The sequence below is a fragment of the Lepisosteus oculatus genome, chromosome 3, assembly GCF_040954835.1.
Source record: "Lepisosteus oculatus isolate fLepOcu1 chromosome 3, fLepOcu1.hap2, whole genome shotgun sequence".
Lineage (NCBI taxonomy): Eukaryota > Metazoa > Chordata > Actinopteri > Semionotiformes > Lepisosteidae > Lepisosteus > Lepisosteus oculatus.
This window is the reverse complement of record NC_090698.1, coordinates 4430900-4455359: the sequence shown is the minus strand read 5'-3', so window position 1 is coordinate 4455359 and position 24460 is coordinate 4430900. Positions and strand designations below refer to the sequence as shown.

Below are 24460 nucleotides of genomic sequence, written 5' to 3'. Positions count from 1 at the left end.
TTTGTTTGACGATTGACTACTGTGCAGCCGTTGCTTGTAAGGCGTTTCTACTGCACATCTAGTTAAAATATGCTCAGAATTCAGGATCTTGAGTCCTGTCTGGTTTGGGGGAAAGAGATGATATCATGCCTGCCTAGGATCCCTTATTGTGTCATAGTCAAGTTTCAAGGTGATGTTCAAAAATTTAGTGCTCACATTCAAGGTGCTGCTTGGCTTGGCTGTCCTGTATGGCAAAGTTACATGATTACTTCTCTGCATATGAGCCTCGCTCATCTGGGCCAGCACTGGGTTCTTTTAAATTCAGCAGCCTGAAACCCTTTTCAGACGCTTCTTTTGATGTTTATCTTCTGTATCTACATTGGCTTTCTTCAGTTTCATTGTGTGCATTATGCTTTGTAAGTTTTGTAAAGCACTTTGAATTGATTGCTGTTAAAAGCACTATTTGAAATTATAATAAGGGACTATAATGCCGCCACAATATATATCCTTGTCAACATTTGCAGCGTGTTGCACTTAAAACCCTTTTTGTACCACTCTACCCTATATAACTTCCACAACATATTTGAACAGTTCTGCAACTGTTATGAACTTAAGTCAGCTTCAACAATGACATACGCTTAAGTAACTCTGTAATTAACTAATTAATAAAAGGGAAGATTAAGTTTCGGTGTGCGTGTCTGCCCTGGGATGGACTGGTGTCCCGTCCAGTGTGTACCTTGTCTTAGCCCATTGCTTGCTGGGATAGACTCAGGCTCCCGCACAACCATGTACTGGAAGAAGAGGTTAGAAAATGAATGGATGGAAGATAAAGATCAAAGATAGAGATCAGATCAAAAGATAGATATTTTGATCCTGCATTTGGATATTTGCAATAATAACTACTTAAACTAATCATAACATCACTCCTTTATGACAATTATGCACTTACTGAATTTGATGCTGTATCTCAACTTATTGATTCAGGAGAATGCAGGAGTTTGAGAAAGGAGTCTGATTTAATGTATTCTCTCACCTTGTTTTAGTCTTTTCTGTTTCCCCTTTCTTTCACACTTGGAAACAAATTTGCTTTTCAGATCTGCAGCTTTCTCTCATGTGTCACAGTACTTTTTTGGAAAAGTTTTTTTTCCCCCACTGTCACAAAGGATATGTCATGTGTGACACCCCTTGCATTCAGAGACTCAGTGCTAAATTTCATGAGATCTCAGTGGGGAGGAGAGCAGAGTGATGGAGCCAATTCAAAGATGGGGATTATTAGGAGGCCGTGACCGGTAAAGGTCAGGGGGAAACTTGGTCAGGATGCCGGGGTTACACTCCTACTCTTTTTGAAAAAGGCCCTGGGATTCTTAATGAGTGCAGTGAGGACCTTGGTTTTACATCTAATCCAGAAGACAACACCTTTTTACAGTACTGGAGCATCAGGACCCACCCAGACTGCAGACTGAGTGCCCCCTGCTGGCCCCACTAACACCTCTTCCAGCAGCAACCTTGGTTTTTCCCAGGAGGCCTCCCATCCAGGTACTGACCAGGCTCACACCTGCTGAGCTTGAGTGGGTTGCCAGCTGTGAGTGGCAGGGCGATATGGCAAATAGCTTTATAAATAAATAGCTTTTTGTCTTTTTTGACTCCCCATTACAGCAGGGTTTCACTCCCTTTCAACAATAGGGAAACTATTACCTCTTAAAAAAGTAAAATCACAAGATTCATGAATTTAGGGAGCAAGCCTGAGTTTCATTCCTATTAGGAAACAGAAACAGTATCTTATGTACCAGCATCACTGTTGGTCACACTGCAAGATGAACCTGTTGAAAGGACTGAAGTGGTTTTGGATACATTAACTGAGGAACAGTTGCTGGATTTAAAAAAAACTTTTTTTATTTTTAGATATCCCAAGTAGAGAGGAGCTCTTCTTATGCCTGATGTTTTAAAAAATGTTATTGCAAAAGCATAAAAGCTCTTGCTTTGGTGGAAAAGCTTTGGAATGACAGTATGCAGAAATAGATGTGCATTTGTCCTGCCTCGTGAAGTGTTGGTAAACTCGGCAAGGGCCGATCTTCAAAATTCACTTCAGGCTTGACATGACTCAGATTTAAAGAAAAAAACAGAATTTTTAGAATTCAGTAGAATACCTGATTATGCCTTCATTTATCGTCATTTATATAATCCACCATTTTATAGTGCTTGAAGAGCCCAAAGCAGGATGCTACAATTTTTCAGGCAAATCAATGTTAAAAGACTTAAGAGACACCTCTGGGATGAATCACTGCAGCTGTGCATTGTCAGTGCAGGGCGAATCATCTCTCCCAGGAGAGCAACCTAGCAGAATCTGAATTATTTTGATCTGTTGGAAAATCAACTAATATTTTGTTACTATTTCAATCACTTGGCAGATTTGAATAACTAAATCACACAGAGATTGTGTCCTGGGACCATTCCCTTCGTCTCATGTTACAAGACTGATGGAGCATGGAAATAGGGCTGTTGCTTGTTTCTTCTGTGGGAGCTGTCCCTTGTGGAGGATGCAAAACCGATTCCCGCTCTGATCTGTTTCATTTACAGGTCAGCATGTGAGCTCGGCTCTCGGTCTTTCAAAAGTCTTGCGTCAGCACAGACCTCACCTTGGACACCCGATAATCCTTCGTAAGGCAGCAGGAAACTGAGCACCAACGGATCTCCTTGTGTTATTGCGATACGTCGTCGTCCTCGGTAACTGCTTTCCCGTAATTGGGGTTCAAGTCCACCACCGTGGTGCCTTTGAGGGTGCCGCCGTAGCTCTCCTGAGTCTGAACGTCATATTTCTCCGCCAGTTTACCCGAGGAAGAGGAGGACCCTCCCCCATGGCTGCCGTTGGTCTGGGAGCAGACGTTGCTGACCTTGGCCTGCTTCTGCTTGTAGTGGTTGTTGTACACCTTGTACTTCATGAGCAGGATGAAGATAAAGACCAGCACAGAGGCCACGATGATGCCCCCAATGATGATGATCATGGTGCCGCCCAGGAACTGGTCATGGATGGAGCGGCACTGCCTGTACTCCTTCTCAGTGGTGAAGGCCACACAGCCAACCAGCTTGGTGGCGGTCAGGGAGGTGATCCCGTCGTCGTACACGGCCAGCACGCACAGATCGTAGTCCCGCGAGGAGGCCAGGTCACTGAGCAGGAACAGATTGCCGGAGGCAGGGATCATTCTGAGCAAAAGAGCAAGGCAACGGTCAGTCAATACCCGAGTTTACAGTTTCCCCAGATTGGAGGTCACCACACCTGGTCCTGGATTTCCAGCAGATGTTATGATCCCTCTTCTATCATCAGTTTGTAAGAACCTGGTGCAAGTGAGCTTTGATCAATTGAGGAAGTCAAATGATTCAGTTACGTCAGGATTGTCCATCTGTGCTCCCTGAGAAGGACAGGATGGTGGTATTTTCATTTCACGCCATCTACAGTACTTCGTAGGGCTTGAATGGGCAGAAATGAAACAGATCCAAATTCTTAAAAACTGATGATTTAAGAGCGACCCCAAGACATGCTGCTGTGGCTCTCTGAGGCCCAGGTTGGTCCACCCTGGATACAGATACATAAGGTGATTCATGCAAACTAAAATAAAAATAGATTATAACTAAATAAAAAATAGACAAAAATTGATTCTTGCAAGAAAAAGCAGCTCTGAGCTGGTGGGAAATCACCCACACTGTTTTTATGCAAAGACTAGAGACGAGACTTCTTGGCCTCTAGAAAGGCACATTGCAACCCAAGGTGCTTTGGCTGCATACAGATGTGGATCTAGGATCTGTGGCGAATGCCCGGAGCTTCTGGACTTGAGAAAAGCAAAGCAGACTTTGGAATATTAGGAGCGGCATGGTTAGAACACAAAGAAGCTGTACTCTAAGAAGCCATTAAGGTAAAAACAGAGTAATGTTCAGTTAAACACAGTGAAAGCATGGGAAATACATGGTAAATCTTGATGCAAACCATGACTAACGGTGCTGAAGCAAACTAAATGTGTGGGTTAAAACCTTGAGAAAACTGCAAACAATGTGGAGCAAGTTTACTGTGGTGAACTTTCATAAGTGACCAGCAGGAGGAGTTTTCTATTGGATTATTAAGCAGGTGAAGGAATGCATGATTCATTGCCTGAAAACTTGCTTTGTTTGCTCATTCAGGGTTTTAGCAAGTCTGACTTGCTGATCACGTAGTGGGAGGCTCTTCTGGCTTGATCCTCACAAGACATCCACCTGAGGCTGTGTGCTGTGTGCTGTGTGCTGTGTTTGCTGCGTCTTGCCCAGGGGACTTGGCACGTGAACTGTTGATATGCTTTCTGCAGCCTACAGCAGTTGTTTTCCCTGTTTGCTTTTCTGGTCCCTGAAGTTCAACGGGCCTTATTTATCAACACTTTGAAAGTAAATGGCAAGGCGGTTATAGAAAACAGGCAGAATCAGAAATCTCAGTAGGCAGACTCCTCAATATTTGGCAAAGTATTCAAGAACATGAAAATCATTATCTAAGTTGGACCATGGTCTAAAAACAAGAAAAGAGAAATAGCGGTTAATGTACCATTCTTTATTCTTCAAAGATTTTAGCCGGTTTCACTTTCATGTAAACAAAGAACCAATATAGTATCTGACAGCTGTCGTTTCTCACCTCCACTGTCTGTTCAATGGAAGCCTCATGAGAAAGCACATCTATTTAGTGGTGGAATGTGTTTGCACAGACTTCACAATAAGAAATCCGGCTTTTGCTTGAGATCTCCTGCAGTGAATACATTTTGCTGGGGAGTTTTCTTCCTCTCCTGTGTCTGGGTACCCCAGACCGAACATGTTAGCAATAAGAAGGAACATTATCACCCACGTTGAGTGAAATTGAACTCGAACATTGAACTTTGCTGGTGTAAACTTTTCACTGTGGGTCACTGTATGATAGCAGGCCACAGACCTGATTTTCAGTACACTTTGATGAGTGGCCCTATCTTTTCACAGCCTTCCCTGTGAGCCAAGATTGATTTTTTGGGCTCTTCAAATTCTCCCTCATCAAGTAAGTGACAGCTCAGCAGTCCTTCGTCTGGTGACAGTGTAAATATAGCTGATGGCACAGATCCTGACTTTTTGGCCAGCTGCATATTTTCATGGCAGTAGATCCCTATGTGAACTTTTCTGTGACGCCTCCCTGCAGCCGCTAGGTTAAGACTGACATGAGTGGAAGAGAACAATCTCAAAGATGCAGCATCTGACATGGCCTACAGCTGGTTTCATCAATCAGTTAATCAATTAGCTGTGGGCAAGATTGATCATATTCCAGCTAGTGCTGCAGAAAGCTTTTGGACTGCAGTGCAGCTTCAGGGTCGGCTTGTATTGAACCCCCTATTAACAGCATTTTAAGATTGAACCAAAAAATAACTTAATGAAGGCATGCTTGTAGAGGAGTGCGGGGGCCTGGCACGTTTCGCCTTGACCCTGAGTGTGGCAGCTCTTCAGATCAGTGTTGCTGCACTGTGGAAGCTGTCACATGGTGTCAAGGAACTTTTTGCAATCAGCTATCCAGCTGTCTAGCAGAGTTAGTGGCGGGGGCATAATTACTACTGCTCACTAGCTTGTCACCAATGGGTAGCTTGGAACATAGAGGCAAAGAGCTAATTAATTTGCTGCTCACTGTGAGCAAAAGAAAGATGTAGGCTGGTTTGGGTATATCTGTCAGGGACAAGCTTTCCTCTCCAAGCTTCTCTAACAACAAAAAATAAACAGCAGTGGCCTTTTCTGGTATCCAACAGCCTCTAAGGATTGTATATATTTTTAATTGATTATGAAGCACAGTTTTGATTGCATTAATTTCCTCAAACGAATCCTTTTGACTTTTGTGTGCTGCTTTTAGCATAATTAAAGGAAATTAGATTTCTTAAGTGGCTGTTTTAGATTGCCCTTGGGGATAAGCTGGAGGATAATTATATTATTACAGTCTGTAGTGGTGTAGAATTGCAACAGTACTATTTCTTATTGTCTTTAATTGAAAGATGGATAAGTACCTTTTTTTCTGTTTTCTGAAAGTAGCGAATGCAATCAGTACAACAGGTCTGAGATCAATTCTACAGCTCCCCCAGAATGAAAAAGTGGACAAGTTGACTACTTTTGCAGCACGTTAATTAACTGCTTTCAAAAATGTCAGAATCACAAAGAGGAAGAGGGATTTGTCTAATCTGAAATGCTCAAGCCTAACTTCATGTGATGTATTCAACTGCCTGCAGTCCACCCCCTCGCTGGAAAATAAAAAAAAGACAAGGTCTTTTTCCAGATCCCAGGTGGAGCTGTGTGACCTAAAGGGTATTTTTAAACATTTCTGTATAACGGCTGTGTGGAGAGGAGAGGCAACAGAATGAGGATACAGTTCCTTGCTTTTCAAGACTGTCGCAGCTCTGGGAGAGAAACAACAGGGCTGCTGTGGTTGAAGAAATGTGTATTTCTGTTTCTTTTACGATAGGATTTTAACGATCTTTGGGTTTGTGTTTAGATTTTTTAGGTTTGTGTTTAAATAAATGTTCATTCCCCATTTAAGACATTTAATAATGAGACATTGCTTTACACAAAGGGTTGCAGATGTCTGGAAAAAACAAATACCCTGCCATGCTGTTGAAGATTAGTCTCTTTGAATCTTTCGCGAAATGGCTCACATCAGCAAGTCACGTCTGATCAAACGTGCAGGAGTGAATTCCTCTCTTTTGCAATCTTTTTTATGCTCTTCCTATCTTCCTACACGTTAGTGAACATTTGGACCCAGAACAGATGTCAGGTATTACAGTGAGCGTGCATTTGTTCTGTAATATCGTGTCAGTATGAATAATGACAGTAATGAAAGTGGTACGCTGGCCCTTTTTTCCTCTACATTAAACTCATAGCAGGGGCTATAGCAGGATCAGATTGTTATGGTAACCCACGACACTGAAAAGCTGTATGCCCGCTAAAGCAAAGGGAATTGAAAAAGAGCCCTTGAATTTTGACTGAAAGGCAACACATACCAAAGATGACTCAAGTGTTTGATGTTTTTGACTGTCTGGTGTCCTAACTTGAATACAGATGATCTCTGAATTCCAGTAACATACTGGTTGGACTCAGAATACCTTGTCAGTCTGTAGTATGCTCACTTATTTATTCCAAACTTTTCACCTGCAAAGCAACAGAGTGCATTTCTCTCCCTGCAGCAGTGCTTGAGGCCTATGACTAGGACATAGTATTAGGAGTTTACAGTCTCACTAAAACTGCTAAAAACTCTGCATTAGAATTATTCAGTGTTCAAATGAAGGATGTTTACTCGGGGAAAAGTTAAAACGGAATGAGAAGCAAAAGTTGTGAGTTTGTTTTGACTTATTAGTACTTCTTGGGAGAAAATGGAACAATATTTTGACTTTTTGGCAGTGTTACATTTTTGTTGTGATCAGAACCTCTCTAGTGTCACGTGGCTGCTGTAACCCGACAGTGCATGCACAGGAAACTTAGTACACCAATGCTCTCCAGTCAACCTTTGTTCATCTGTTCACTTCTGTCCAAATAATGAAGAGCTGTCTCACCTGTAGATGAGGATTCGGTCTAAGGAGCTATTGTACTGAATCTGATACATCCGTATCCCTGGAATGTGGTTCTGGGGGTTCCACTTGATGGTGGCTGACGAAGACGTCACCTCGGTCACCATGACCCTCTGGTCCTGCCTGGAGTTGGTCACATTGGATTTAATGGATGTGGGGAAGTCTGAGGGTCCCGGCTCAGGTTCGATTTTGGGGTTGAAATAGGGAAAAGGGTTGACGATGAGCTCCACGGGGGCAGTGGACTCTCCGGCCGCGTTGGAGGCAATGCAGGTGAAGATGCCGGAGTCCTTGATGGTGGTGGTGAGGATGTCCAGGGTCCCGTTCTCGTAGCAGGTGGTCCTGGTGGTGTTGGCAATCAGCTTGCCTTCGGGACTGACCCAGTGAATGGTCGGCTCTGGGTCCCCAATGGATTTGCACCTCAGACTCACCTCCTGGCCTTCCATGACAAACATCTTGGAGGTGTGCCTGGTTATCATAGGTGGTTCGCAGATGAACTCCTCCTCCTTGATGGTCCAGAAGTATTTCCCCATCAGCTCCTGCGGCGAGGCGCAAGTCTCCAGGTCGTCTTCCCTGGTCAGCCTCCGGAGCCACACCAGCTCACAGTTGCAGTGCAAAGGATTCCCCCCGAAGCTGAGCACCAGAGCAGACAGGGGGGATCCCTTTGTTTTGGCGTAAACGGGAATCCTGAGGAAGAGGGGATCGGGAGGAATCTTCTTGAGCTTGTTGGAGGTCATGTCCAAGCGGGCCAGCTTGTGGAGGTTGGAGAAGATCCCCTCGGGGACGAACTCAATGAGGTTGTGATCCAGGCTGAGGGTGTTGACGCTGACCAGCCTGCTGATGGTATCCCAGGGAATGTCCACCAGGTTGTTGTAGGACAGATCCAAGTCTTCCAGGGTCTCCAGGAAATCCTCAAAAGAGCCCTCGGCAATGGACTGTAACTGGTTGTTGCTGAGGATCAGGTGGCGCAGGTTGATGAGTCCTTGGAAGTGGCTGTCATTGAGGGTGGTCAAGCGGTTGCTGTCCAGGTGCAACGCGTGTAGTTCCTGGAGGTCAGAGAAGGTGTAGGGAATTATTTGGCTAATGGTGTTCCTGGAAAGGGTCAGGTGGATGAGGCTGGTCATGTTGGCAAAGTCCTTTCTCCTCAGAGTGGTGATGAAATTGTCCATGAGCCGCAGCTCCGCTGTCCTCTTGTCGATGGTGGGCGGCACGAAGAGGAGCCCAGTCTTGGCACAGAGCACAGTGTAGGAAGGCATGAGGTTCTGACACATGCATCTCTTTGGGCAGAGCATGGCAGAGGCTGGGGCGCTGAGCATGACCAAGCAGATGAGCAGTCTCTCCATTGCTAGCTTCCTGGACAAACAGAGAGGAGATGTGGTGAGAAAGCAATACAGAGAGTTAGAAAAAAAAATCTCTTAAGTTGAGACAGTGGCTTTGGGATCTGTCACATTGTGTATGTTATGCTTCCAAGCCAGAGCCTGCTTGCCTCTCTGTTTCAGAATAATGGTCACTGGTACTGCCTGCAAGCAAGGACTTCACATTAGTCTTGTACTGAATGCTGTGACACGAGAAATAACATGGTGCATACTACTTTCTCTAGACAAAGCTACTTATGATAAAAATAAAATGCCTCATAATAACTGCCATTTTTTGCCATTTTTGTCATCGTAGAGAACAGTACATTTTTTAAGAAAGGAAAACTCACTCATTTGACGAAAGCAGTAAAATCAAAATCTTGGCACACACTGTTGTTGTAGTGCTATTACAGCTGGAGTCCAGGAGAAGGCAGTATTCTCAAACAAATGAAAGGAGGAAGGAGAGAGTCCAGGCTCATAATTTATCACACACCCTCTCTCTTATATGTCCATACCCACATTACGGTGACTGGGATGACACTTGATCTTATTGTAATGAACCAATATGAAAAAATATTTGGACTTCTCAAAGTTGTCAGCACAGCTGTGATACCAAAACAGGAAGGCACATTGGTGAAATCCCTGTTTCTTAATAGTCTAATTAGTGTGGTCTCTGAAGAATACCTTCAGACACTCATACACCTGCCATTTTAATTGTGCTAAATAAGTGCTGTGCAGCGCACATTATTATCAAATAAGCAACCCTCCAAAACACAATGGAATTGTATCACTTTGTAATATTAGCAGCAGATATGCTTGTCTTAATGTGACAGATTTGTATATGAATGGTATTTAGTTTCTTAATGCTTTCTTGTACTACAGAGTGTCATTTCATGATGGTGAACAAAAGAAACACAATGTTAATACAGTAATGGTGAGTAAAGGTTAGCAGGGGATTTCCAAATTAATTATACAGATTAAGGTTTACAAAACTACATATAGTAAATATATATGCCATTATTTTCACTCTGGGCAATCTGCCCAAACTGTAGCAAATGAATTCAGTGGCATTTTATCCACAGGGAAAATTGAGGTTTGATAAATGTTTTGTTTTTTCTTTAAATTGCAGGTATCAAACATAGGACCATTGCTTGCTATGATTATGCTAGTAAGTAGCTGTACTAAAGCTGTACTTCCATTTTGTTTTCTTTTATTACAAACTTGATGGCATGCTTTGTGTGTTTTATTTAATTGCAATTTGTTTCAACTTAGTAAGTTTGCTTAAAAACCCTATAACCAAATGAGGAAGAAAGAGACATCCAATTTTTGATAGAAATTCATTTTATTTAGCTTTATCTTAAATGAATTGCTAATTTGACCGATAAGGCAGAATATACAGATCACATTAACAGTAGATTAATAAAATGATACAAAAGACACTAATTAATTGATTAAATATTGAAGTGGTGATAAGGGTAATGAAGGAACAGGCCAGTTGGAGCACAGTGAGTTGCGGTTCTGATGTTTTAAAAATTGACATGCCAGTTAAAGAGTGGTACCAGCATTTGTCTAATAAGCAGAAATAATAAGCAGAATTTAAAGATCTAAAACCCACACAGTGATTTCGGGTGTTGACTGCAGATGCACTGTGAAGTATTAGATTAGGCATGTTGTGCAGCAGATACTGCAAAAGAGCTTCTGAAGAGGTGGTGGGGTGGGGGATTTCTGACTGGGAACCAGCTTTGCCAGTTCCAAATGTGTGTATTCTTTGCAGATAATAATAGCCAGTGAAGGTGAAGAAGAGGGATAGATTGAGGTCCCAAAGGTAATGAGCATTTAAACCCCGAACTGGCTGCAGAGAAAAATCGAGTGGTTCAGATATCAGTTTGTGTAAGCAGGTAAACATTTCTCCTGAGCAACATGCCCGGACCTACTGCTCCCAGTTCCAGGCAGCAAACCCCCTGCCAAGCAAAGCACCTCTTTCAAGCTCAGTTTTGTCAATAGGAGTGAGCGAGGAGGCAGAATAAGAGAAAGTCTGGGTATGGGAAGCTGTTTTTGGAGGGCAGTTGATTGGGTTATCTGTAAATATGCGAGCGATGCATGTTTTAGCAAAGAACGTGCTACCAAGGACCGATACCCTGACAAATCTTAAAGTACTGTATGGTCCATAACTCTTTCCCTAAAATTATGCAATCTGTAAACTGTTTCCTTCTGTGGGATTCAGGATTGTTATTAAGCGGTGGCCAGTGTAATGAATGTGTTTCCAAGGATGTAATAGCGTGTTGTTTAAGCTTATTGGAAAACCGGCAGCTATTGACGGGTCTGAAAATTGACAGCCCACTGCTGGCTTTCAAGTTAGGAGGAAACCTGTTCATTTCACATTTCAGGAGGGACCAATGGGATGTACTGCTTGGCCTGTGTGAGTGGGAACTGTTAGCAAACAAATCTTGGCTTTGACTGAAAAAACATTAGTACAACCACTTTCGTTAAGTCTTGCTGTAATGTTGCACAGTTGATTATCATGATTCCTATTGTAATGTATTACAATGTCATCACTCCACTGGTCCATATGCAGGAAGTGGAAACTACTTATTCTTATTCAGTGGTACAATATTAATGCAGCAGGTTTTCATTCCACCTAAGCTCTTAGCTCTTAGCATATCTGGATCAATCCAACGCCTTTCTCAAGTGGTATGGTGCTGGAGACATTAAGAGGCATTCATGTCATCATAATTGATCAAACAACTTGGATCTCCAAAGTGCAAAATAAGTCAGTACATGTGCAGAGATTAGAGCAGGGGGCTGCCAAGGGACAAGAAGAGGTTTAATTCCATGCTGAAGAGTAAGAAAGGAAAGAACTGTGTGTTGGCTGTGGAGCAATCTACAGGTGTGTGAATCAGCCAGTTCTAATGAAGTCCAGTAGTGTGGCAATTGAACAGATTCCCGCATTTCCCTTTGTGTTCTGGCTGTGAGTCTATTGTGCTGGTTTCGGGGACTCTCATTAACGTGAAAGAATTAGTTGCTCACCACCGAAGCTGGAACAGCTAACAGCTAAAAGAACAGCTATTTGAGAAGAAAATGCTCCTGAAGTTTTGTGTCACCTAACTCAGACTTTCTTGTTATGTACTGCAGACAATAATAATAATAATAATAATAATAATAATAATAATAATAATAATAATAATAATAATTGCTTACACTTATATAGCGCTTTTCTGGACACTCCACTCAAAGCGCTTTACAGGTAATGGGGACTCCCCTCCACCACCACCAGACGTTCCTGTCCACCAGCATGCCTCCAGAGCTAAGCCAGAAGCAAGCTGCAGTGGGAATCCAGACATCCAACATTTTTATTTTAATTTTCCTGTATGTGGAAAATACTGGATGTGCATCACGTAACCAGTAAAACATTTGCTCACTGTGATTTAAAACGTCCCCTGGGCCCAGTTAGGTGAGTTTTTCTGAGTCTTACACGTTTTCAATGACTTCCCCCCAAAAAAACAAGACTATTGATACCAGCAGATTTCCTCACAGCAGCCTCATTATAAGAGGGTTTAGCAGGAATATTGTGTAGCATTGTGTCCTTCACAATTCTTAGTCCATGCACGCACGCGCACACTTCACACTGACTGGCCAAATCAGTGGGATTCCTGCTCGATGATAATGCTCTGTGTGTGGTTGCTGTGAAGTATGGGTGGGGACTGTTACTGATCCATGGAGCTGAACTGCGGTTTGTTTCTGTGTTGCTGTAGCCTCTTCCTTTCTCACACTGTCTCCCCCGGCAGGTGAAGCCATGTTACACACCCGCTGGAGAGACAAAGCCTCTCGCCTTGCTGGTTGAGCCTGCTCGAAGAACACTTTCGCCAGGTTGCAGTGGGCTTTTGAATCTTGCTATCACTCCATCCCAGTTTGTTGCGCTCCCCATATTTCTCCATGCCAGAGATCACCTGACACAGTCGCGCGGCTCGTCCTATTTGTGTTGCCTGCAGGTATGGTTACGCGTCTATTCAATTTGACAAGTAATGCATATTAAAGAGTTTGCGTTGGTTCATGGCTCCTGTGAAGTGTATTCAGCTGGAGTTTGAACAATCAGATTTTGAAGTCAGTGGAAAATTAATGAATTCAGCCACAGAGGAGGAATTTCATTAAGGCATTTTGCACTATGGGAAAAGAATAAAACATTACAAAACTATACAACTTTAAAAATCAAGAAACATTCCTAAAGATGATCATACTGCCTAATTGAAGGGAGAGGTCACCCTATCTTGTTACTAGAAAAAAAGAGAACAGATTTTTGTGCTGCCTTTGTTACTGTAAAGTACAGTATTACATATTTATTTTGTACTTGTCTTTTGTGAAGCTGTAGGGTTTGGTTTATGGTGTTAAAAGTGAAAAAATAAAAGCGAAACCACCTCATTAGTTCAAAAGCTGGAATTTTTTAAATGCTTACAAGTGCCGAAAAATAAGTACTTGTGTAATTGTCTTACATTAAACAAAATCGACTGGGCCTGTGAAATGTGCTGCAAATTCGGTGTGTGAAAACTAGCAAGTACGGCCGATCCATTATTTGATTACAGTTACTGTTATTTTCTGCAAAGAGCCCCACGGGAGAAAATTGTTTAAATCTGTCAACAGTGCTGACAAAAATCCGAGAAATCTCTTAAAAATGTAGACATTTACTTGACAAAGTAATAAACACGCGTCCCCGCCAAGACGGGGGTATGATTGTGCAGGGAATCATTTCGTTATTACTTTTTCATGTTCAGATGATTTCAGAAAAAAAACCCCCACTGCAGCCACCTCTTCTCTCGCAGCCCAATAGATAATTTATGGAAATGCATGCGTGCTCTTGGAGGGAGTTAATAAGATGAACAAATGAAGTGTAAAAACTTTTCAAGATTCAGTAACTTCCGTAAATTTTCGGCATCAAAGCAGTTAACGAGTTTGACAGCTGTGATTATGTCCTGTCATGACCTTGTTTCTCAGTCCCCTTTCGCCTTATCCTGGACAGACTCCCCCTCACTCCGACTCCCCTCTCGCTCGGTTTCAATTAACCCAAACTAAATGAGCGCTGACAGAGCACCAGGCTCGCCTCGCGTCCGCGTGACTCTCGCCACCGCCGCTTTATGGTTGCGTCTCGTGATCGCAGAGCGCCTCTCCAGATGTGTGCGCTGGCATCTGCAATTCACAGCAGTATCGGAGCGCAGACAGCCCAGGGCACAAGCACGCAGTATATTAATAGGGTCTCGGCATCAGACTGCAGCTTCTCTCCCCCCTGCATAAACACAACAGCAGACTGAAACTCCCCTGCCTTTTAGCTCTTAAATCCTTCCCCTTAATTGCATTCTGGTCAGGGGTGGTACCTCCAGCTCGCTGCATTAGTGTTGTTTTTATTGCGTTTGATCAGGCATGTATACAATATGTAAATGAGGCCAAGTAATCTAACATTCGAATCGGAGCACTTTTCATGAAGTACTGAAATGTCTTTTTTTCTTTGTTTCGACTTGCTTTAGTCACCAAGCTTAGGCAGGGTAATTAAAAAAATGGCAATTGCATTCTACGGATTCTGTCCCGCAGGTGATCAAAGTTTGTGTACACGTGGGAAAAAAGCCGCCATTTTCTTTAACGTTTTATATTCATAAATAATGCTCTTGTTTTGATATTTTGAAATTAGAGGAGACATTAGCTCCAATTCTATACACTGACCTAAAGTCTGATTCTTGTGAGGTTGCAAAGTAACAGCAAACCAGACCTTTTCATCGCTGTGTTGTACTGATTTAATTGAATGAGAATTGCTGGCATTTGAGTGATTTGCCTGCTAAAAAAGCCTAATACACCAGATTGTGTGCTCTGTTTCTATCCATTACTACTGTGGCTTGTTAAAAAAAACTCCAACAAGCGAGTTCAACAAGACCTGCCTTTTCTAAATCCATGTGAGTTAATTCCTGTTTAATTCCATAGCTTTTCATGTGATGGAAGCACGCCGTATTGATCAATAATTACTTGGTTCAGTTTTCTTGCCTGTCTTGTGGATTGGTGCAGCATGATCAGTTTTCCAGTCAATGGGTATTAACCCCTGTTGGAGTTTCTGCTGATGGAGTTTTACTAATAGTCTCTAAGTAATAGTTCAGGTGGGGAGCTGCATCAGCATGCGCAGGCTGCAAAGGAACAAGTAATAGGTTTATTCCATGCTGAAAAAAAGAAGAAAGAAAACAACGTTTCGGCCGTGGAGCCTTCTTTAGGTGTGACACCTGAAGAAGGCCTCACACCTGAAATGCCGAAATGTTGTTCTTTCTTCTTTTTTTTCCAGCATGGAATAAACCTATTACTTGTCTCTAAGTAATGTCTTGTTTCCTTAAGTAGATCCCACTGGGTTCTGTTTTCTAGGTACCTCTAGTTCCTTTATCACTTCTACCTCTTCCACACTAATATTATTTAATGTTTTTCCTTAACCTGTTGTGTTTTCCCCCATACTAAACACCTGAGGGAAATATTCCTTAAGGTGCCAAGACACATCACAGTTTGCTGCCTGGCTCGGGGGTGTAGCCCGACTCCATCGTGCCAGCTCCAGTGAGACAGACAGGGAGGTGGCGCAGACCCGACAGTGTCATTTCTGTCTGCCTCTTATCCTCCACACCATCCCCAGTGAGTACATTACTGCTCCACCCACACAGAAAACAATCAACCGAACCGCGGACGCACACACATGCTGAACATGCGCTGAGCCCAAAACAATTTCCTTCTCTGCTTGATTTACAATTACTGGAGCCTGCGCACCTGCAAGCCAGAAAGCCTTTCTTCACTCTCTTCTGAGAGGCGAGGAGGAGGAAGGATGAGGGGTGTTGAAGGGCACTGCTATCACACGCCAGCTTTAGATCTTAGCTGCCTCTCTCTGTATTAGTGGAGACAGAGACTCTTCTTTGTCCATTTAACAGCTCCCTCCTCCTGTCTGCACTTTCCTAACAAGAGGGTTCAACACAGGATCAACATCAACATCTCTTCTGACTTGAGACCCAAAAGAGCTCTTATTTGTGTGATCCTGCTCTGTGACAGAAAAAAATGGAATAAATATGTCTTATTTCGTTAACCACTCTTAGCTCTGTCTCTTAGGTTTGTTTTTGTTTTGTCAGGTCAGTCAGGTACAGTAAGTCATAGGTTCCCTCTGGATTTTGCTCAGGGACTTCAGAGGGTAATAATAGACTAGCGTGGCACATGGTGCTTTGGCAGAACTTTCAAAGTACATTATAAGAACATGATAGACATTCAGACCATTTTATGTAGTAAACCCCCAGTTTTAGTTTTGTTTTAATTGATTTTACCATGTTTAGCCGGTGTATTCACTTCAATGTGTCATGTTTTTCAGTGAATTTGTGCCACATACAGTATTAGCAGGTTTATACTCAGGCCCTACAAGAGGGGGGCCAGCGGGGCCATTTGGCCTGGGCCTTACCTCACAGGGGGGCCTCACCTCAGCCAAGGGTGCGGGATCCCCCACTTCAACCCTCTGGCCGTGTTTCTCGACTTGAGTTGAATGTGGAACTTTTACCACATACTGCGATTCTGGACTAATCTCAATGGCTGTGAAAAAACGTCTCCCTTTCAGTGCTGAATCTACCCTTCCTTAGGAGTTTCAAAATGGCCGCCTTAATCTTGCCATCATGCCATTCATTACATTCAAATATTTTTTACCCCTTTTCCCAAACAATGACGGGGCCTCACAATGTGAAATGGCCCGGGTCCTCATCGGAGCTCTGTTTAAACTTAGATTTCACTGGTCTTTTTGACACTTTTCTGTGCTTTTCATAGCACGTGAGCATGAACATTTAGAAGGGTTAACAAGGAACGTAATACATTTAAGCACGTATCTCCAAGCACAAAGCTGAGTGCACCCAAAGACAGTAGTATCTGGTAAGCTTGGCCTTATGTAGACAATAAGAAAACTGATATTTTATACTGCTAGTGTGGATGAGGGGCATACCCATTGTGTTTTGGGGTACACACTTCTGTACTTAGGATTACTGTATTACTGTGCTGTATTACTGAATTATATTGAGTTCTCTTTGACACTGATGGTGAACCGCTGAATCAAACACACTATGCAAACTCTGCGATTCCTTCTTTTCTCTGAGCTGTGATCTAAGGCAATTCCACCCACTCAATGTCTACAATGCAGAAAGACTGTGAGAAATTGTGGATGGGGGTATGCCTTGCTCCTGCTACATTATCTCCCTGAAAAACAGCCCGCCTAATGCAAAATAGCTCAACCTTTTTTTAAAAAAGCCTAAAGTATTACAATTACTAAGTGCTTGGAAAGGTGCTGAACTGCAATATTTATTTTCTAATATTTGCACCGCATGAGTGCTTATCAATCATTTTCTGATGTTGGAAAAGCAATATCCGTGTGTTTGTAATGTAGGTGTCAGTGTTTTACTCTCACTGTGTTACTGGCATTTTGAAAAATGTGCACACAGCGGTGTGCAGTGGTGCCTGCTTGCTGTGCGTGACTATTCTACATCAGTGCACGAACCAGTCAGCTAGAAGGCAAGTTAATTTTCTTAATTCTCCACAGCAGACCGGAGAGTAAACCTTTCTAGACCGGTCGGTGTCGTGTCTGTTGGTTCTTTTACCTTCTGCGCCAGGCTTGCTAATTAAATGTTTAAAATTCTAAATTAACTGCCTGCAGTGTTGTAACACCTAAAGGAGCAGAACCTCAAATAGACACTGAAGGCAAATAAAATCAGGTTTTTCCCTTTATCCCAAAATTGAATGTAAAAGTCTGACACTCATGCCTGTATTTGGCCTGGGTTAGCACACAGTTAGAATTTTGCATTCTTTAAACCTAGAGTTCTGCTTCAAAAACGTCACTGTTGCTCCAGGCATTCTTTTTTTAAACATTTAAATTGCCAGTTGTTACAGATTTCACTGTTTTTTTGGCCAAGTGATGCACAGTACACAACAAATTGATCCCAAACTTTCAAAAATAGATTGCTGCCCTGGGATTTATGCCCTGGATGCCTTTAGCTGAATGAACCTGAATTATGAGCCAAAGGAATATCAATTGAATACGATATTTACAAAATTTTGTGTATCCAAAACCCACCTCTAAACACCAGGTTGTGTGTGTGTGTGTGTGTGTGTGTGTGTGTGGCTTCAAGTAACTGGGGCTGAGGAACAGCAGCAGGGAAATGAAATAACTTTGCTGCTATCTTATTGCTTCGAATTCTGACCCCATTGGGATTCTGATGACAGAATCTCAGAAGGAACAGGGCAGCTCACCGTAATAATGATATACAGGCGTGCGCAGATGTGACTTGAATTCAGCTCGTCTAAAGGAACCCTTATTTGACACGGTGCAGCTGGAGAAGGGCAACTAAAAAAAAGGAGTAAAATAATCATGACAAAATTTGCTCCGCTCAATGCATGGCTCTCGGCTCAAAGCGTAATGAATTAAGACATTTTGTAGAGGAATCCTTCTACTCCCAGACATGTCAGTAAGTGCCAGGTTCTGACAAACTCACCCCTCCCCCATCTATATGGAAATAACATCAGCTCTCTGTTGCACTTAACATGAGGCAACCTTTTAGAAACTCATTCCAAGCAATAACTAATGACTAATACTGTCGGCTAAAAATAGCAAGAGACCGGTAGAAGAAGTCAAGTTTGTACTGCCCCACAGCTGCTGTGCCTCAGCAGCAAAATGACTTGTCACTCCTTCTAATGTTGCTGCATGCGATTGCACATCATCATCATCATCATCATCATGACTACCTTTCCTTTTAAGGCTCAGCTGTTTACTGTATATTTACTTCACGTTAAGCTCCTGGCGTTGAAAATGGTGTCATTTCAGCAAGAAGTTATGCTTCCTGCTCATCACCCCCGGGAGTCAGCAAAGGACTCCCTGACTAATGGACACCAGTCATCTTCAGGGATGGGTCCCAGGTGGAGCTCCTTGGGATTCTGGATTCGGGCATTTCAAAGTCATCGTCTGTGTTCCCTTTCCTTGGAGAGCAGCGATGAATGGGCTGTGCTTTGTGTTCACTGGATTTTGATCGGATGCTAGGAAAATCTCAAGGAGAAGGGTAGGGGGGATTGTGTGCAGCACCTGAGGTATTGACCAACCTCAGGACATCCCCCTAGTTATTGTAGATATGTAAATCAATCTTGTTAGATTTCTCTCTTTCTCTTTCTTAAGTACATTTGCCAAGGTGTTCTCACTATTAGCAATGAGGCTTTCCTAATGCAGCAGCTATGTGCAACCCACAACTAGCAGCCCACTAGAACTCAACAGGTGTGAGCCTGGCCAGTACCTAGATAGGAAAGCTAAGGTTGCAGCTGGAAAAGGTGTTAGTGGAACCAGTAGGGGGCGCTCATCCTGTGGTCTGTGTGGTTCTAATACCCTAGTAGAGTGATGTGGACACTATACAGTAAAAAAAAGTGTCATCCTTTGGATGAGATGTAAAACCGAGGTTGTACCTCTCCATGATCTTTAAGAATCCCAGGGTGTTTCTTGAATAGAGAAGGGGTGTAACCCCAGTGTGTAGGCCAAATTTCCCCCATGGCCCTTTTTCCCATTTTCCCTCCAAAAATGTCTTTACCAGTCATGTCCTCCTAATAATCCCTATCTCTGAACTGGCTTCATCACTCTGTTCTCCTCCCCACTGAGAGCTGATGTGTGGGGAGAGGACTGGTGCACTATGGCTGCCGTCGCATCATCCAGGTGGGGCTGCACACTGGTGGTGGTGGAGGGGATCCCCATTACCGGTAAAGCGCTCTGAGTGGTCATGGGAACTGTATGGGTCAGTTAAGGAAAGAAGCTTAATTTAATCTAATCCTAAAACTTGTCACAAACTGCAGGCATACAATTAAATGTTACTGCCCTCTCACGAGCACCTCTCCCCGCAAACGCTTACATACTAATTAATCGATTTCCATGCCACACACTCTACTCTATTTATCCCCTCCCACTCCACTCCTCACCGAGCTCACCCGTAAACGTCCTTTTGGCTTTTTCCCTTTGAAACCTTCCTCGTCTCTCTCGGCTCTAGTTTTCCCCAGCTCTGCTCCCGGACCACGGCTTTGCTTCGCGTTTGGATTTGGTTACCTTCCGGAAATACTTGCACACTCGGCTATAGAATCCCTAACTCGACTCCTAGATTTTGGCTTTGCCACGCATTTAGGTTTTGGTATGGAATAATCTCGGAGACATTCCACCTACTGCCTCGCGTTGGGTCCATATCTCCTGTTCCTATATTTGCCTTCTGACAAAACGAAGACTAAAAAACTGATTGCAATCTTAGGGCTGTCGTCCATCATATTGCCATCTAATGATGGTTGAAAGCGCTGGAGTGTTACCTGTTTGCAGCTACGCACGTAGAAGTCTCCCATAGAGCCATGAGAACTCCCTGTTCTGTCTACTGTGGAAGGAAAGACAATAACTTGGATGCTCGAGTTTTTGTAGTTGATGCTGTGCTCTTCAGTTCTGCATGGCGGTGTTCAGATGCTAGCCAGAAGGCCAATTCCCAGCTTGCTCTTTTCTCCTGCTCACCCTGAAGCGATGCGGGTTATAATGTCACAGTACTTTGGCTCTATCATACAGCAGATGGGATACAGCAAATTAATTTTCCTTTTTGAGGTGTTGGAAGCCTGCAAAGGAACAATCTTTTCTTCATTTTTTTCCCCCCCGGCTTTGAATGTGGCAGGCGAATTGATCCAAATGCTACTTTGCACATTATTCTCTTGGTATATAGGCTCATGTTTCAATGTCGGTTTTGGAGATTTAAAGAAAAACGGTGCCGTCATTGTTGTCTTGGAACATAATGCAGTAGTGACACATTAGAATTTCATAATTATATTTGAGAATTAATTGTATTACTTTTGAATAGATCAGTGATAGCAATAACTGTGTAGCCCTGCTGTAATGATACTAATAACTTTTTCAAGGCCTGAGTGGACATGTAATGGGGTTCAATTACACATTGCACAGTCATGTTGGATTAAAGAATTGTGCTGGACTGAGGGTGTTGCTCCTTTGTGTTTTTGGATTCTATAAAGCACACAGCAGTTTGCAGTCAGTAAGCTGGAGTATACAAATGGGACAATCCATTTATGTTGAAACATTAAAGGTTTTTACTCCCACTCACAATTGGATATTTAAAGCAATTTGTTATTTTTTTGACAAGCAAAGAAAATTGGGCAAGGTTCCAAATTAAATTATTGTTGAACGTTTCGTTTTTCCTTCTAAATCTTTCCCTTTTTTTTCTGTGTATCAGCAAAAACAAAAAGTGGTGCAATGTTTCCTACTGTAAATAGATAATTGACCTTCTTAATTTATACCTCAGGACTTCAGCGCTTTATTGATCATTGCAGAAACCTCAGATCTGGAAATGGTTTGCAAATGAGATGGGAATCAATCCATTTGTAGAAAGTGTTAAAAAGAAAAACAATTCTGGATTAAGAGCTGTGGTTGGAAAGAGGTAGTAATTGTACAGAAGTGTTGTAAAACACATACTGTATTAGACTCAGTTCATCCCATATCAAATTAGATATTCTGTTGTGAATTGGGCTTTAACACTGAGATGAAGACTGAACATGTTTCAGAAAAGAAGGGTACTAGTTATCTGTCTTGCTAATACATGGCATTGATGCGTCAGGTCACGATGATCCTGATTTAGAGCTAAACATCTGCAAAAGAAAGGACTCAGATTTCAAGGATAACGTAATGACCAAAACTATGCTGGTGGGCAAATTGCCTGAGAGACGTGTTAGCAATGTTCAGAACCATTAACCCCTCAATCTCACACTTCTGCAAACACCCTTTAATACATCTCCATCCACACCCATAAAAAATATCCTCCTGTCACAGGAACTACTTCCCAATCACTTCGAGTGGAGCAGAATGATGCTATGATGGGCTACATTGTCTCTTCTCATTATTAATGGAAAGGTTCATCTCTTAGCTGTGACCTTAGAACAAAACAAACCAAAAAGGTTTATTGCCAACAAAAGGATGAATTACAAAACTCTTAGCAGTGAAAACTGCAGAACATTGACTGGGAAAACACAATCCTACTTACTCCAAAAATAGGACATTATCTACAATAATACAAAAAAGTGCCTTTCAAAGTCACAATACTGGACTTACACAGTGTTATGTTACCAAGCACCTCATGCATTTAATTACCTGCCTAGCAAATTAATTTTCTTCTTTAAACAAACATGCAAATAAACATGAAAACAGTAATGATGACAAGTTTGGATTTAATGATTTTCTGAATTGCCCATCCATAACAGTCACCAAGCCTATTGAGACAAATTCAGATCAAGGGCCTTAATAATGTTTGCTGATGGGGTGTGGGGGTTGTCTCCACAATGTCTACCTGTATGCAGTTTAGAATAGCACTTTTTGTATTTATGTAGTGCTTTTTATCCCAAGGGACCTGCATGCACTTCACATATTGGAGGAGAGTCCCACTCATCCAGAACTGGATGCAGTACCCACCCGGTAGATGTGTCATAGCCTTTGTGTCAGCAGGAACAGTACACAGCAGATCAGGGGGAGAGACAAAAAATGGCTTCACCAAATGAATTAAGGGTGAGCTTTAGCTAGGCCAGATTGTGCAAGCCTTGAATGGAATTTAGCCAGGACACTGGGGTTAAGAGATTGGCAGACCATCAGAGGGTAAGATGGTTCGTTTTCGAGAGCCCATTCATCCTGTTCTTTGTAGAAGCCTAGCCTTCACGCAACCACCTCGTTTTGAAAGTTTGCTTCAACAAATATCGCCGATACACCCACTGCTCTTTGTGTAAAGAAAAATATTTTATTTCATTCCTCGAGGCAGTTCTTTCAAAGGCAAGCCTGCATTTACGGGATTCTTGCAATAAAGGCAAACAAAATCCAGGACCACTGTTTAAACAAGCATTTCACCTTTTGTGCCTTTTGTTATTTTGCAAGTGAACACTGGACTGATAATTCAAGAATCTGAGAGCTCTGCAGTAATTCACTCAATTCATTCTGTAGACATTGAGAGTGAGGCTATTTAACAGATGGTTGTGTCTATATGAGAAGCAAAGAACATCATATGTGTCTTAGGGGACTCAAGATCCCAGAAACACCATTAATATTCACTTTCAACAGGACACATACTGTTAACATTGGTCACACTGACATAAGTCAACATGGTGTCTATTTATACTGCACAGTGTTTTAAATATGTACACTGTGTTCATGCTCATTCACATCCGACACTGATGTAGTGCTGTTCAAACATCTGAACCAGACGCTGGTTTATGTGCTTAGAACTCTCCTTGCTGAAATCTCTCCCTCACCCAGCAGCACTTGACTCATTGATTATTTAGGGCAGCGACAGCTTTTTGTGAAGGACAGTTGAAAGAGGAAGTCAAAAAGATTTCATAGTCAGCTTCAAGCATATGTTTTTAACAAACTTTCCCATATGCAATAATACTGTACATATTCACATACACATATATGCAAAAAAAAAACAGAAAATATAAATGCCCTCTTAATGAATGTAAATATCTGTCAGTCCTGTCTGTCTGTCCTTTCATCCACGCTGGACTGGGTATTCGATTTGTATCCATGCTGCAGTGTGAACTGGTTGTCAGGCTGCATAATTTCCTGGATTGTGGACTGTCGGGGCAGGCTGGGAGTAAACTCCATCCCCTGCTGCCAGTCAGGTACCTGCCTGCCTAAATATCACAAATATAATTCTGAAGTTTGACTTTCTTCAGCACAGGCCTTTACTCAAGATGGTTTAAGTCTCGTAGACTGAAGACAAGCTGCAGTAGAATTGAGTTATTTGGAGTCACATTCTCCTGTTGGGGCTCCAGCATGGGAGTGGGACTGTGTCAATATGAGCTTGTCTAAGGCAGAGCCATCTCTCCTGAAGTCATAACAAGACACTGATTCCCCCGAGAGAATGATGTGGGTGCAAAGCGCGCGCTTTGGCAGAAGTATAGACCAAGTTCGGGTCAGATTCTTTGGAAAACACAAATAGGTTGGAAACGTTTTTTATCCCCCTCCATTTCAGAGTTGCTTTTTTTTTCTAGTTGCTCAGTGAGATGGCCTCTTTCCATCTCCCGAAAAGGAGGAACTGAATAAATTGATGCCAGTTCTAGCTGTAGCAGGATGTGTTAAAGCCTGGATTTGACTGCGAGTTAATGGCAACCCATATTTTTCAGAAAACTCCTGAGGCATGTACTGTGCAGTGGATTTATTTTTTAATTCTCGTGTATGTTAGAAACTGCTTCTGCAGGCTGTTAATAACCCTTTCTTGTAGCCATACTCAAAGTGTACTGAGCTGTCCTAACAGAACCGTGCAGCCCATGAGGTTAAAATGTATTACTCACACGCTCATTGTCTTGTGAAGAAACACATTTGATATGTGCTTTACCTTCTTCACGGCCGAGACGGCTTCGCAGTTCCCTGCCATGGCAATTATGCTCTAGCAGTCGATGCTTCATGAATACTGATTAAAAGAGAGTATTTTTAAAGAAAGATTTCTGGAGGTCTTCTTTGTTTAGCTCAACGTGTGCCAT

At 42.6% G+C, this 24460-nt stretch overlaps 1 protein-coding gene across 2 annotated transcripts in view; it reads right to left on the bottom strand.

The window, feature by feature from the left end:
- LOC102694275 (leucine-rich repeat and fibronectin type III domain-containing protein 1-like protein) overlaps nt 1–24460 on the bottom strand; it is an 84336-nt gene that overhangs the window by 2580 nt on the left and 57296 nt on the right. Inside the window, exons 2-3 of one of the 2 annotated variants that reach the window (XM_015340885.2) lie at nt 7539–8903; nt 2127–3180 (exon numbers count right to left, since the gene is read on the bottom strand). In XM_015340885.2, coding sequence (XP_015196371.1) covers nt 2679–3180; nt 7539–8893 — 1857 coding nt within the window. In that variant the 5' untranslated portion in view covers nt 8894–8903 and the 3' untranslated portion in view covers nt 2127–2678. The remainder of the gene's footprint in view (nt 1–2126; nt 3181–7538; nt 8904–24460) is intronic. The other variant, XM_069186322.1, reaches the window with a different exon arrangement.